This window comes from Neoarius graeffei, chromosome 28 (assembly GCF_027579695.1).
Source record: "Neoarius graeffei isolate fNeoGra1 chromosome 28, fNeoGra1.pri, whole genome shotgun sequence".
Taxonomy (NCBI): domain Eukaryota; kingdom Metazoa; phylum Chordata; class Actinopteri; order Siluriformes; family Ariidae; genus Neoarius; species Neoarius graeffei.
Window position 1 is genome coordinate 7,171,636 of NC_083596.1, and position 16,324 is coordinate 7,187,959.

At 42.8% G+C, this 16,324-nt stretch overlaps 1 protein-coding gene across 1 annotated transcript in view; it reads left to right on the forward strand.

The window, feature by feature from the left end:
• The window catches only part of mbd2 (methyl-CpG binding domain protein 2), an 88,093-nt gene that overhangs the window by 60,969 nt on the left and 10,800 nt on the right, over positions 1–16,324 (forward strand). The window contains exons 4-6 of the mRNA XM_060913469.1: positions 1,842–1,932; positions 6,485–6,662; positions 11,755–11,881. Coding sequence (XP_060769452.1) covers positions 1,842–1,932; positions 6,485–6,662; positions 11,755–11,869 — 384 coding nt within the window. The 3' untranslated portion in view covers positions 11,870–11,881. The remainder of the gene's footprint in view (positions 1–1,841; positions 1,933–6,484; positions 6,663–11,754; positions 11,882–16,324) is intronic.

The window sequence follows — 16,324 nt, forward strand, 5'->3', positions numbered from 1 at the left end:
TCGCAGGCAAGCTGGAGCCTATCCCAGCTGACTACGGGCGAAAGGCGGGGTACACCCTGGACAAGTCGCCAGGTCATCACAGGGCTGACACATAGACACAGACAACCATTCACACTCACATTCACACCTACGGTCAATTTAGAGTCACCAGTTAACCTAACCTGCATGTCTTTGGACTGTGGGGGAAACCGGAGCACCCGGAGGAAACCCACGCGGACACGGGGAGAACATGCAAACTCCGCACAGAAAGGCCCTCGCCGGCCCCGGGGCTCGAACCCAGGACCTTCTTGCTGTGAGGCGACAGCGCTAACCACTACACCACCGTGCCGCCCAAGAAATGATTGTTACAGATGAAATCATGAAAATGGTGTTTTGGAGTGGGGTTTTTTGTACTTTTTTTTTGTAGCTGTATATAAAATATGAAGGAACTTGGAGTTGTTTGGGGTTATTGAAACGTGAAGCGTGGTATCATAGTTTTAATCAATGCTAATGGACATAACATAGCGTCTCAGCATGTGATTCCGCGCCTCGTATGAATCAGTTTGTGTCACACCGAGCGACTCTAACTCATTACCACAAACACTCTTGGATTATTTTACAAGCTGCTTCTTCTAGTAAGAACAGAAGCAGCGTTTTGCCAAACTGGCACTACCGTTTTTGAAATTTTTGGACGTGAATGGTTGGTTGCCATTGGCGCTTGTCCTAAACTCCTTGTTCTCTTTTTAAAAACGCAGCCATTGTTGTAAAAGGTGGATTTATTTGTAAAGGCCCCAAGACAGTCATGAAGGAGCTTTTATTTAAAAATGCAGTTCAGTAAATCCGGGGTTCTGTTTATGAGCTGCTGTTGGCAAGTTGTTTGAAGTGCCAAGCATAGCTGCCATGTTGGCTAAAGATGGCTCCTTTGGGCTCATCCTGGACACTGGCAGCGAACAGCAGAGTGCTAGCGGTTTGTGTAAAAGCTTCTTGATGAGAGGACTGTTCTGTCCTATGGTTCTGGAATCTCGGACCAGTTTTAGTGACAGAACTCTATTTTCAGTGGTACGGTTCAACATCCAACTCAATTCAACTTGGTAAATTCCAGTTATAAATAATTAGAAGCAGAACGCAACCAGATAAACACAATAAATGTACACTACCGTTCAAAAGTTTGGGGTCACTTTGAAATATCCTTATTTTTGAAAGAAAAGCACTGTTCTTTTCAATGAAGATCACTTTAAACTAATCAGAAATCCACCCTATACATTGCTAATGTGGTAAATGACTATTCTAGCTGCAAATGTCTGGTTTTTGGTGCAACATCTACATAGGTGTATAGAGGCCCATTTCCAGCAACTCTCACTCCAGTGTTCTAATGGTACAATGTGTTTGCTCATTGCCTCAGAAGGCTAATGGATGATTAGAAAACCCTTGTACAATCATGTTAGCACAGCTGAAAACAGTTGAGCTCTTTAGAGAAGCTATAAAACTGACCTTCCTTTGAGCAGATTGAGTTTCTGGAGCATCACATTTGTGGGGCCGATTAAATGCTCAAAATGGCCAGAAAAATGTCTTGAGTATATTTTCTATTCATTTTACAACTTATGGTGGTAAATAAAAGTGTGACTTTTCATGGAAAACACAAAATTGTCTGGGTGACCCCAAACTTTTGAACGGTAGTGTATTTGCAAGGCTTTTCTTATTTCACCTGTCAGCATTGGTGGAACCAATGAACACTAGGTTTCCAGGTCACTTATGAGTTAAAACTCCAAGTAGCACATATAAGATGGACGAATAAAATGTCGAAGACCGGGATTTGTTTTGTAAACAAAGCTCTTTGCATGTGTGTGTGTGTGTGCGTGCAGCTCTTCTGGGAGAGGAGGTTGAAAGGTTTGAGGTCGTCGGACATCACGGAAGAGGTTCTCAGGACTATGGAGCTTCCTAAAGGTTTACAAAGTAAGCATGATCCTTTTACACTCACTCGTATTTCGATCCTGATCATCATAGTGTGTATGTATAGACATATAATTTAGAAAGAACTGATGTCGGGTAATAAACATTTTTAAGAGTTTTTGTTGGTGGAATTATCTCCAAGATGGAAAATGATTTGTCATGGACCAAAAGGTTCTTTAAGCTCTGGTCACACCACAGCTCGTGATGCTTTGCAATGGGCTATTGATGAAAATGAGGCATTTTGGTGATGATGCATGGCGGTATAAAGGTGAGCTAAAAGTTGTGGTCACACAGCAGGCGAACACTTGACTGTCACGCCGTCGCTTGCTTGAGTCTAGCACAGCTCGAGCGGCCACAGTCCCTCACTCACTCCCGGAGTGCATTGTGCACGCTCTTCGGACCCAGGAAACACCTGATGCTAATTCGAGCGCAATCAGCATATGCATATAAGGACGCTGTTTTCACAAAGACTTTGCGAAGTCTTATCACGTTTGTTTCTAGTCATGTTTATGACTCTGGTTAAATATTCTGCTTTATGATTTGCTTTTGGTTTCCTTTGCGGTTTGTTCTCTGACCTTGCCTCATGTTTTGTTTTTGTAAATATCACGCCTGCTAATAAACGCTCTTCCTGCACTTACATCCATCTACCACCGCGTACCTGACAGAATACGTCACAAAGTCTCTGTGAAAACAGCGTCCTTATTTGCACGTCCTGATTGCGCTCAAATCAGCATCAGGTGTTTCCCATAATGACTGGGTCCCAAGTGCACACAATGCGCTCCACAGGATCTCTGAACGTAAATGCACTTTTGAAGTCTCAGCGAAGGTGAGGCTGTGCCGAGCCGCTGTGTTGATGAGGCTCCCGCGAGCATCAGAGACATGGATTCGAGACAAATACATCTCAAGAGGCTCCACGAAGGTTCCCTGAGCTTTGGGAAAGGTTCCTAAACGCAACTGCGAGTATTCACAGCTTAGTTTGCCAATGAAAACATTGCCACCAAATTTCAATGCATGCATTGTAACTTTTTGCGATGTTTTTGGCCACTCACGAGGCAGAGGCACACCAAAAAACAGCTTGCGAAGCTCAGAGAACATTTGCCGTACCTCGAACAATTGGTGGCGACGCTACCAGTTTTTCATCGCCAAGTATTCGCAAACCCATCGCGAGCTGTAGTGTGACCAGGGCCTTAGGGAACTTAAAATGGTCTTGATTGAAAGAACCTTTTCTGACAAGAGCAAATAGTACGTACATGATGGGGAGCAGAGTTACTGTTACCACTCGAAGTGATGGTAAGGTATGTTTTATCTGTTTAGAGCTACGTATAGCTATTGCCTTGTTGTGGAATATACATGAAACGGTTAAAATTCTATCAGGTTTACTTTTTACTCTTGCTTGAGGTTCATAAGACAAAAAAATGTCGCTTGTCGTCTTACAGAAGACTTGCTGACCGTTAGAGAGTCCTTCCATGAACGTTAAATAAACCTGTTACAGAAAGCTTCATCTTATCCGTAATTGATTTTACGATTTTTTTTAAACGTTTGTATAAATCATTTTCATTTCTTTCTTAGATTATGCATATTTCCAGCCATATCAGTGTAAATTTAATATAATTAAATAATATTGGCTGGAATGGAATATGTCCACGAAAAAGCCAGCCAATATTATTATTATTATTATTATTATTATTATTATACATACAGATTCCTTTTAGCTGTTCAACGCGTCTTTCTGTTTCAAAATTCTCTCAAAGTCTTCCGTATTTAACGATACAAACCTGGTGGCCATGTTTGTTTAGAAATTGTCCCAGTCGCTCGTTAGCGCGGAAGTTTTACGTCTCTGATGTGTAACATCATGTTGTCTTGACAACCATGCAACATCATAAACCATATTCAACGCTCATTCTCCATTGAGTAGAGTGACGTAATACACGCAGGATAAGCGATACGCTAACAATACTGCATGCTATCAAACCAAATGAATGAACCCCGCTAGAAGGAATAGAATATTTAAGTTATCCCATGAAATCAAGTCGGACGTGAGCTGATAGCTGACGAGGCACGTAGCACCAAGTTGGCTATAAGCCATGTATGATGAAATTGAGTGGAATAACTTTTTTTACAAATTCGATAAATTAAAAACTTTATACAAAACATGATGACAAAATAATTTCCACTTAGAATGTAAACAAACCGGCGAAATGACAGGAGCAATTTGTGGAAAATGCAATAATTCTTGAAAAATAACAAAATGTATGTTCTTACTGTGAAATACTTCCTTTTTTTGTATTTTTTGGGGTTTTGTTTTTGAGTAGAGTTTTTCTTTCGTCCTCGGTTGGTTCGGTAACATGGTCCGCCATTTTCTTCTTCTTTAGGTTTTTTTTTTGGCGGTTGGCAAACCAACTTAAAGGTGCATTCCTGCCACCGACTGGGCTGGAGTGTGAAAAAGGAGATATTGGGAGAAAAAAAAAACCCTATATTCTTTTAGCTATTTCTGTTTCTTGTAAATACTTGATAAAGTGATATATCTGACTTGATGCGCTCCACCATTTTGTTTTTCTCTACCCACGTTATATGAGCTGATAGCCTTGTAGTAGAGTAGCCAATCAGAGCACGCGATTGCTCATATCCAGTGAATGCGAATGGAATAAATGTTTTTATTCCGTCGAAAAAGTGTCCTGTATGTATAATAATCTAAAGAGTGCATTAACATAAATCTGTGATTTGTATTGAGCAGGTGTGTGTGTAACGTTTACCAACACTCGTAGGCCGTTTTATCAACTACGTCTAGTAGTTAGGTGTTTTAATAGCCTAGTAACTCGGTGTACAACCCCAATTCCAAAAAAGTTGGGACAAACTACAGATTGTAAATAAAAACGGAATGCAATGATGTGGAAGTTTCAAAATTCCATATTTTATTCAGAATAGAACATAGATGACATATCAAATGCTTAAACTGAGAAAATGTATCATTTAAAGAGAAAAATTAGGTGATTTTAAATTTCATGACAACAACACATCTCAAAAAAGTTGGGACAAGGCCATGTTTACCACTGTGAGACATCCCCTTTTCTCTTTACAACAGTCTGTAAACGTCTGGGGACTGAGGAGACAAGTTGCTCAAGTTTAGGGATAGGAATGTTAACCCATTCTTGTCTAATGTAGGATTCTAGTTGCTCAACTGTCTTAGGTCTTTTTTGTCGTATCTTCCGTTTTATGATGCGCCAAATGTTTTCTATGGGTGAAAGATCTGGACTGCAGGCTGGCCAGTTCAGTACCCGGACCCTTCTTCTACGCAGCCATGATGCTGTAATTGATGCAGTATGTGGTTTGGCATTGTCATGTTGGAAAATGCAAGGTCTTCCCTGAAAGAGACGTCGTCTGGATGGGAGCATATGTTGCTCTAGAACCTGGATATACCTTTCAGCATTGATGGTGTCTTTCCAGATGTGTAAGCTGCCCATGCCACACGCACTAATGCAACCCCATACCATCAGAGATGCAGGCTTCTGAACTGAGCGCTGATAACAACTTGGGTCGTCCTTCTCCTCTTTAGTCCGAATGACACGGCGTCCCTGATTTCCATAAAGAACTTCAAATTTTGATTCGTCTGACCACAGAACAGTTTTCCCTTTGCCACAGTCCATTTTAAATGAGCCTTGGCCCAGAGAAGATGTCTGCGCTTCTGGGTCATGTTTAGATACGGCTTCTTCTTTGAACTATAGAGTTTTAGCTGGCAACGGCGGATGGCACGGTGAATTGTGTTCACAGATAATGTTCTCTGGAAATATTCCTGAGCCCATTTAGTGATTTCCAATACAGAAGCATGCCTGTATGTGATGCAGTGCCGTCTAAGGGCCCGAAGATCACGGGCACCCAGTATGGTTTTCTGGCCTTGACCCTTACGCACAGAGATTCTTCCAGATTCTCTGAATCTTTTGATGATATTATGCACTGTAGATGATGATATACGATACGATAATACTTTATTGTCAGTTTACACTGAAATTTGGTTTGCATCCCTGAACAAGACTCGCTTGAGGACAACACACACATATAACATATGTTCAAACTCTTTGCAATTTTACACTGTCGAACTCCTTTCTGATATTGCTCCACTATTTGTCGGCGCAGAATTAGGGGGATTGGTGATCCTCTTCCCATCTTTACTTCTGAGAGCCGCTGCCACTCCAAGATGCTCTTTTTATACCCAGTCATGTTAATGACCTATTGCCAATTGACCTAATGAGTTGCAATTTGGTCCTCCAGCTGTTCCTTTTTTGTACCTTTAACTTTTCCAGCCTCTTATTGCCCCTGTCCCAACTTTTTTGAGATGTGTTGCTGTCATGAAATTTCAAATGAGCCAATATTTGGCATGAAATTTCAAAATGTCTCACTTTCGACATTTGATATGTTGTCTATGTTCTATTGTGAATACAATATCAGTTTTTTAGATTTGTAAATTATTGCGTTCCGTTTTTATTTACAATTTGTACTTTGTCCCAACTTTTTTGGAATCGGGGTTGTATAATTGTATGCTCACGTGTATGTTTTTCAGGCGTAGGTCCGGATTCGTCAGACGAGACGCTGCTGTCGGCCATAGCCAGCGCTCTACACATGAGCTCAGGCCCCATCACGGGTCAGTCGTCCACCGCAGCAGAGAAAAACCCTGCTATCTGGCTCAACACCTCCCAGCCACTCTGCAAATCCTTCATCGTCACCGACGACGACATCAGGTACAACACAATCGAGTTTTGCAATCGAGCACTGAGTGTATTCGGAGTCTCTTGTCCCAAACCGAGTCCTATTTGAAGTCTCTCCAGCAATCGATTTGTGCTGATTTTCTTTCAGATTGCTGTTGAAATTGTAACCACCACTTCTTCCACAGCTTCTACCCTGACCTCCGTGTTCTCCCTTGGAGCCTTCTGGAGTGTTGTTTATCAGGCAGTTTGCATCTTGTTTATCGATTATTGAGCGCCTCGATAAAACTTGTGGTGTTTTTTTGTTTTTGTTTACGCATTTCATTTTCACTTCTTCTCAAGCATTCGATTCATCTGGCGCCTCCGCTCGGGGACCGTTCGTCTCTTGATCGTTCTCGTGATCAGCGTCGCTGTTAGCGCGGCACATATTGCATTGCGGACAACTTCATAAGGCTCTTAATGGATGCCAATTTCAATCTTGCTTCAGCTCTGTGAGGCATTACAGACAAGATAAATTGGCGCCTGGCTACTGTATATGAGAAAGCGAAGAGCTGAAATAAGATTTTCTCCTGGCAAGATAGTCGTTTTCTGTCCTGAGAGCTGCCGGAATGCTGATGAGCTCTTTCCCTCTTGACGGAGATGACTTATTTATCTGTCAGTGGCGCGTGTGGAATTACTCAGTTCAGGGTGGGATGATTAGCCTCGGAAATAATCGGTACCTGCTTCACGAGTATCTGCAAGGCGCTACGAAAACAAGCGGATACAAATAAGTATCTTCAGACGTTAGCGATTACTCAGGCAAATGGCTCAAAGTGCTGAGGGAACCATGAGCTCCCGTAAACACCGTTTCTGTTTCTGAATAATTACCGCTGCTTTCGTTTGACGGGCTGTATTTGATCTTTAGTGCACACCTGAAGTCATTTCCAGATGGAACGCTCTGCCCACAAGATGGCACTAGTTGTCTTTTTGTGTTTGGTAGAAAACAGGATCAGGTTGGTGTGCGAAGGAGTGTGAATGTAGATTCGGCCAGTTCTGTGGACTGTGAAATGCCTCGGAGATGAGCTGCTTGCTGCTGGTGATTATAGAGTTGGGAGAAATGAAGGAAATGAATCGTGTCGAGTCCGTTCTCCTGCCTTTCTCTTAGGAAGGAAAGGAGCGTGCAGACGGGGCCTGGATGAGTGAAAGAGAGTTTATGCAGGGTGTCATGCTCATGCAGCATTTATGGCATCTGATAATGGCAGTGTGTTCCTTCTGAGTGTTTGGAGTCTGAAAGAAGGCCTGCGGGGATTTTACAGGAGATCCTCTTTTGCATGTCCATCAGGGGTGCCAGGATGAATCTGAATCCTCTTAGAAGGTTAATCCACCAAGCCTCCTGCCTGGGACGGTTTTCTGTTTCTCGGGTTTCCTCTATATCTCCTCCGAATCGTGTTCACCTTTACCTGTCCTCCTTGTAGAATGACAGAAGTATTATGTCATTTCATCAAGCATCAAAAATACATGAACGGAACAACCGTGAAGGAGATTCAGAGATGATGTTGTGTTGTTTGTTGTTTATCACATGCAAATACGTTATATGTTAACATAGGTTTTCCGAACTAGCACAAATTGCAATTTCACGCTTTCTGCTTTCGTCCTTACGGCAAGCAACGTTCGGTGTTCACGGTCTCGCTAAACAAAACGTCTGAAAGCATTCTGCTTTGTTGGTCTCGCTGTGCCACTTCTGATATAAAAGACATTGTATCAGCTGTTAAGTAAGCGCATGATTTTACAACATTGCAGCCTTGAAGTAGCCTGGCAAGCCAGACTAAATGTGAATATTTAGTCTGGCCTCGATCCGTAGACATTTCCGAGGGGTGGGGGTGGAACAAACCGCTGTCTTTCAAACTGTCTCTGTGCGTATAGGCCAACACTCTGACCAACCAGCGCAACAGTGACTGTGACGTAGTCAGAGCGACAGAAAGCAGTGGGGGAGGCCTTGAAATAAATAATTTTTCAAAATGCGTATTAATTAATAAACAGGTTCTAGATATTAAGAAGTTTGGAGATAATGACCACAAGTTTGGAGTCTGTACCACATACTTAACATGCACTCTTATTTTTTTCAAGTGTTTTTCAAGTGTTTGCTTAAACTGTTTTTGAGAGTTTTTATTTAGTGGTGTTTGGTGAAATAATTTCCCTTAAATTTAAAATAACGGGAAAATAAGAAACAATCAAAAAGTAATGTTTCAAAGCTGTTTATTAATTCTTCGTACTGCACAAACTAGCCCCATCCTTTTGGCTACGAGCGGAGCCAGCTGGTAGATCAGACTTTTGCCATAGCCGGTCGGCAAAACAGCGAAAACGTCCTTCTTGAAAAGGAATGAGCGGAGAGCCTCTTCCTGCTCATGTTTCAACGAAAACTCCAAGTCTAATTCTTCTAAAACTGATTCCAAAGCGGCGTCAAACGCGCGCTGTTCACTAGCCGTAGCCATCTTTCCTGTTGCGCTTTCTCCAGCGTCGCGCAGCTTTGTCGTCACTCCTGCAAAAGCCCGCCCAAAGAATCCAAACAAAAACCTTGCGTTGTGATTGGCGGGCACGATTTGATGCCCGGGGTGTTTTTGTTTATATGGTGCGAGGCTAGATCCACTCGCTAGGCAAAAATATTTTTGGCCGCTAGGCGGGTGGGTCCAGTTTACTAGGCTAGCCTTGAAGAGTCATTCTGTATTCCGTGAAGCTTTCACTCACCGGACACTTTAACAGGAACGTGTTTTTGATTCTATGTGGTCTTCTGTTCTGCTGTTGCATGCTGTGACGCTTTTCTGTTCACCACGGAGTTCCTGGCAGCTCGAACCACCTCGAATCTGGCCATTTCCCTCTGACCCTCTCTTATCAACAAGGCGTTTGTTTCCACCCACAGAACTGTCGCTCACTCACTCAGTGTTTTTTGTTTTTCACACCATTCTGCGTAAACTCTACAGATTGTTGTGTGTGAAAACCCCAGGAGATCAGCAGTTTCTGAAATACTCAAACCAGTCCATATGGCTCAAACCGACACCCATGCCAAAGTTACGCTTTGAGATCACAATTTTTCCCATTCTGATGTTTGAACATCGTGAACGCTTGATTTGTATCTGCATGTTTTGACGCATCGTGCTGCTGTCGAGGGATCGGCTGATTAGAGAACGGCACAAAACCGCTGCAGGCGGATGGGTGTTCCTAATAAAGTGGCCAGTGGGTGTACTTTTGACCGATCAGCAGTGTTCAGTACAATAGAGTACTTACTCTGGAACTGGAACCCAAATGGTTCAGGAACTTTTAATTGGTTCTTGATTGATTGATTGCTTTATTCCGAACAGTAAAGAAGATATAAAAACAAACAAAAAATAAAAAATGCAATCATCAAAACATCGTCATAAACAGAATAGCGTAGCCACAAGGCAATAAAATAATAATGTTCGGAAAGGATTAGATTTGGGCGATCTTGCTTACTCTGGTTAAGAAATATAACCGAACGGAGCATGCTGTTATCGTAAAATAATCAACAATGGGATAGTATGTTATGGTCTGGTGTGAAGGAAGTGGAGTTGCAACAGTATTACTATCCCAAAGATGATCATTTTCCGATAACGGCATGTCTGGAAGTTTTTTATTGCGCTTAAAACACAACAACTTGATGATATTATTATTATTATTATTATTTGTTAAAGAGCAACATTTGCATACATTTTGTCTCTTTTATAGTACTATTATAGGACATTTGTGAAACAAGTTAGTTAACAGTTATTCCACAAAATCGAGTCGTACATGAGCTGATAGCTGACGAGGCGCGTAGCACCAAGTTGGCTATAATCCATGTACAACGAGATTGAGTGGAATAACTGTTTTATTCTATCCACGTTCACTGGATTTTTGAGAAACTAAGCATTTTTATTTTTATTTTTTGCAAATTCGATCAATAAAAACTTTATACAAAACATCCGACAAAATAATTTCCGCTTAGAATGTAGACAAACCGGCAAAATGACAGGAGCGGTTTGTGAAAAATGCAATAATAATAATTCTTGAAAACAAACAATCAAAAATATGTTCTTACTTTCGAATACTTTCATTCCATATTTAGGTTTTTTTTTTTGTATTTTTGGGGTCTTGTTTTCAAGTAGAGTTTTTATTTCGTCCTCAGTTGGTTCAGCAACACGCTCCGCCGTTTTGTTTTTCTCTACTCATGGTGTATGAGCTGATATCCTAGTAGTAGAGTAGCCAATCAGAGCGCATGATTGCTCATATCCAGTGAATGTGGATAGAATAATTCCTGTTATCCCGGTAGCTATAACAGTTGCCTTCTCACTAGCTTCTTATTTTTCCTCTCTTGAAATCAATAAGATTAAAAAAAAAAGACGACAGAGAAACTGGAAAGTTACAGCTTTACCTGCGAGTGTTACAAAGTGCTGATACTGGAGACTCCTTCCGAAAACGTTAAACATCGCCTTAGCGAAACCTTCATATCATCAAATATGTTTATGTGGAGCGTTTGTCATACGAGTCCTGTGATTTACACTGAGCCAGAACTACTGACCAATCAGAATCAAGAATTCATCAGGACTGTGGTACAAAGTTCACGAGTTTCTGAATGGGTTCCTGCACCAGTAATAAACAGGCAGCCTGTATAAATAATAATAATAATATTAATAATAATAATAATAATAATAATGTGCGTTTATTAGCGTTGGTCCTAAAATCCCAGATAAGTAGATTGTTGTCGTAGTTCAAGGCTGTTTTGTTTTTATTTGCATCCTCTTTCATTAACCGCTAATTAAACCCGAGACGGCTGCTAAAGTTTGGACTCGCTAATGAGAGCTCAGGGTTAATCCGGGATGAGACAGGAGTGGAGGAAGGGATGGGACGCGGGCAGGGGAAGGGAGCGGACTGACAGGAGGAAGGAGTAATGGGGGAAGGAGATGTGAGAGCGAGCAGGAGGATCAGCAACGCTGATAGGTGATGGAAAGCGGTAAAATGAGGTCGCGCATAATCAACAGAGCAGTTAGACAGCCGTGGACAGAGTACAGGCTTCTGAAATCGAGCCCGATTTTCATCCCTTTCTCTCTCTTGCTGTCTGTTTTCTAATCCCCCGTGTTTGTTTCTTTCTCCTCAGGGAGCAGGAGCTGAAGGTGTACCAGGCCAGGAGGAGTCTAGAGGAGGCTCTGATGGCTGATGGTTTGGCGCGGGCCGCCGAATCTGCCAGAGACGTAGAGGGCAGAGCGGCGTAGAGACTCCAGCAGGTGAGAGACAGTGGGGGGGGGGGAATACAACAGTCAAGAACAAAGGGTGTTTCTCCACATCACGGGAAAAATAAAAACGCTTTTTGATTGCATTTTGCGAAGCGCAGAAATTGATTTTGGACTGATTCGACCATATTGTATCACAGGTATTTATTAATTAATCGAATAAAAAGAAGGAATTGTTATGTTTCGGTATAATCGTGATGTAATGCTTTGCTGTTTAGTGCTACAAATATTTGTATTCAGATTTAAACCCATAATGGGTGTGGCCTAAAGCAGAACGACTTTTTTTTTTTTCTCGCTAAATTTTGTACATGAACGTAACCATTATGCCCCGGAAACACTATAAAATGCTAGAAAAACTCCAGAAGGAGAAGCGTGAGTGGTGTCAGCATTTCACCATACGGACCGACCTTAAGCTGGTAAATAATATATTGAATTTTTCTTTACCAAATTCTAACAGAAAACGAGAGCGCCCTAAAGGGAAAACTGAGCCGAGCCGCCATTTTGAATCCTCATTCACAGCTGTAATGCAAATGGCTTCCTCCTCGGTATACAAGTGCACTTTCATGGCAGGAAAAAAAACCTACATTTTGCCGCCTATGTAGTCCCCTATTTATACAAAACTGAGTCATTCAGGATTCAGCCATGTTTTTGCTCAGCGTTAGCAAGTTACAGGTTTTCAGCTTTCTCCTGAAATGTTTTCTTTTATTTCTTCTTCCTCAGGGTAGTAAAACTCGCTTTCACTGTGAACACTGTCGTTATCGCTATCCATGATGTAAAATTAATGCTATTCTCCTGAGAAATGCTGGCAAAAATTTATACGATTTTTGATAATCTTATAAATAAATCTTATAAAAAAAAGATAAATGTTGACAAAAATTGCTACTATGTTTGTTGTTGTGAGCGAGCGAGTCGCCAGAGGTCCGTAACTGGGGTCCGTGCCGTAGGATACAAACCCGCTCGCCAGCCAATCAGAGCGCAGGATTTGATGGAAACCGCACCGCGAAAAAAATAGTACATATTTTTTTCAAATCCGATTCCAATCTTTGTCAGTTGTTAGCTCATCTGGCCAACAGGTGATGAGCTTATTCCATCATGTGTTGTCGGTCATCCGTCCGTCTGGCGTCGTCCACGATTCACGAAAATCGCTTCTTGTGTCTCAGTACTTCACTGATTTTTATTCTTTTTGGCAGGAAGGTAGGTCTGCCTGGGGTGCATATGGCTTCTACATACATTTGCATAATTGCAATTAATAATGAAGATATGGAGTAATTAATCAATCCCTAACGAGCAGTTTCCACACAAATCGCTTCTTCTCCCTCAATTCTTCACCAATTTTGATTCTTTCTGGTATGAAGGTAGGGGTACCTAGGGTGCATATAACTTCTACCCAGATTTGCTTCATTACAATTATTAATGAAGTTATGGACTGCCTTAATGAGCAGTTCAACAAAAATCGTTTCTTCTCAGTCAATTCCTCGGATTCTTTCTGGCAAGTAGGTCGGTATTCATCGCTTGTATATAGCATGCGGCATTTATTGCGCAAGGTGGCCCACTTTAGATCGTTCCTTCTGGACTAGACGGGGCCAGAGTGAGCTACGCCGTCACTGACGGTCTCGTTACAGGATCGGATCATGTTAAAAGTGTGCTTTGGCTCTGTAAAAGTGTTCCTCGTGACCAAATTAGTATCGGATGTAATTGGTTTATTGCTGAAATCCATTTATCAAAGTCTTTGCTTTGGAAATGAAATATCAAACTCGGAAAACTCATCTCATCTCATTATCTCTAGCCGCTTTATCCTGTTCTACAGGGTCGCAGGCAAGCTGGAGCCTATCCCAGCTGGCTACGGGCGAAAGGCGGGGTACACCCTGGACAAGTCGCCAGGTCATCACAGGGCTGACACATAGACACAGACAACCATTCACACTCACATTCACACCTACGCTCAATTTAGAGTCACCAGTTAACCTAACCTGCATGTCTTTGGACTGTGGGGGAAACCGGAGCACCCGGAGGAAACCCACGCGGACACGGGGAGAACATGCAAACTCCGCACAGAAAGGCCCTCGCCGGCCACAGGGCTCGAACCCGGACCTTCTTACTGTGAGGCGACAGCGCTAACCACTACACCACCGTGCTGCCCAACTCAGAAACCTTTCCTAAAAAATGAAAAGGAAAAAATCCCAGTTGCAGTGAACTGCTATTTTTCCACTGCGTGATACAGCTGTGAGCAGTGGTGTGCAGAATGAGCTCGGCTTATCAGCTGGTTAGTGATTCTGTAAATATGGATCTTAGCACTGTTGGAGTTCTGGCTCTCATTAGCCTTGGCATATGGCCTACCCACTGCTGTGTAACACTCTTTCTTTCTTTCTTTGCACCCTGCTTTACCCTGAAATTGCATTGCATGACTCAAAGCCACTTTAAAAGCTATATTTACCCACCAGTGCCTGCTTGTTTAGGTTTTGTCCTGTTGTGCTTGTGGTTCAAATGCTTTTTTTTAAATATTTCAAACTGCAACACATTGCTGTTTAGCCTCCCAGGAGCTCGATATTAGCAATTTGCCCTGAGTTGTAGTGGTTGAAAAACTTAAGAGGTTTCAGCGTGATTCCTGTGTTGCGTAGGCTAAGCTGGAGGACGTCGCGGGTCGATGCTAATTTCGCCAAGTGGATTTTCAGTGGCACAGAGAAGTCCTGAACCACAGACAGTCATGAAATATTCAGATGGTCATTAAAAACAGGGTTCGACTGTAGCTTCTCTCCAACTGTCTCTTTGGCCCAGCACTTCTCTTCTTTCCTCCTCATCTCCCTCTAATGAATCTTTAAAGCAAATTAATAGTTCATTTTTCCAGCCCCACCTCCCCAGGAGCCATAACTCTTCAGTAAGCACCGACCCAAAAGGGGAGTCCAACCATGCCACATCTTACATGCCTGAGTACTGCTACATTTTCAGAATGTATTATAGCTACTTAAAAAAAAAAGGCCCCCGGTTCCTTCTGAATGCTGATGTGGAGCGTCTGTCGCCTGATGCCACGCTGACTGAAACGTTTTCATTTCCACCGTCTTGTATCTGCTGGTTCAGGGCGGGTCTGTTTTTAACACGAGTGTTGATTTAATGTCTATCCAAGCTGTTTATTGCATTCCGGTTTCATAAAGCCAGCGTGCGCACATGACTCGACAGTCAGCAGGATTTAGTTTGTTTATTCAGGATTTGCCCCTCGTATGGGGTCAGCTACCCCCTCTTTAGGGCTGAATACGGATGGTAGTTTGTAATCACAAGCCTCAATCTGAATGTAAATTACAGCATGTAAAGGAAAAACTGCATTAATTCTGTCACTACTTGTTTTCTAAATCTTTCCTTTAATTTGCATGAAGATGCTCAATTTTTCCTCCACTGCTCCTAGTAAACTGTATATGATCAGTTTTGTAGGGATTATTATTATTTTAATTAATGTATTTATTTTTTACTCCACTCAGACTAATTACAGGGAGTTTATTAAGGGTGTGTACATCTTTATTCTAGACAATTGTAGGAACAACCTATTTAGAACGGCCTCTTCAGTCGTGTGTAAAAAGTTTAATATAAAAATGAAGAGCAGCGTGCCTCATTTACTGGAATTGACAGACAGAAGCCACGCCTCTATCACTGGGACTGGTGTGGGGGGGAAGGCCACTCCTTTTTCACAAGACCGACTGACACAGAGGCCACACCTCCATTATTATGAATGATGACCATTAGATGACATGCTTCATACTTTGAGAGCCCACGCCTCCTCCCTGGACAAACTGACATAGCAAGCCACGCCTCCTTCACTGGACGAACTGATGCAGCAAGCCATGCCTCCTTCACTGGATGAACTGATGCAGCAAGCCACGCCTCCTCCCTGGATGAACTGACGCAGAAACCACGCCTCGTTCACTGGATGAACTGACGCAGAAGCCACACCCCCTTCACTGGACGAACTGATGCAGCAAGCCACGCCTCCTCCCTGGATGAACTGACGCAGAAGCCACGCCTCCTTCGCTGGACGAACTGATGCAGCAAGCCACGCCTCCTCCCTGGATGAACTGATGCAGAAGCCATGCCTCCTTCACTGGATGAACTGATGCAGAAGCCACACCCCCTTCACTGGACGAACTGATGCAGCAAGCCACGCCGCCTCCCTGGACGAACTGATGCAGCAAGCCACGCCTCCTTCACTGGACGAACTGATGCAGCAAGCCACGCCTCCTCACTGGATGAACTGACGCAGAAGCCACGCCTCCTTCACTGGATGAACTGACGCAGAAGCCACACCTCCTTCACTGGACGAACTGATGCAGCAAGCCACGCCTCCTCCCTGGATGAACTGACGCAGAAGCCACGCCTCCTTCGCTGGATGAACTGATGCAGAAGCCACGCCTCCTTCACTGGATGAACTGATGCAGCAAGCCACGCCTCCAC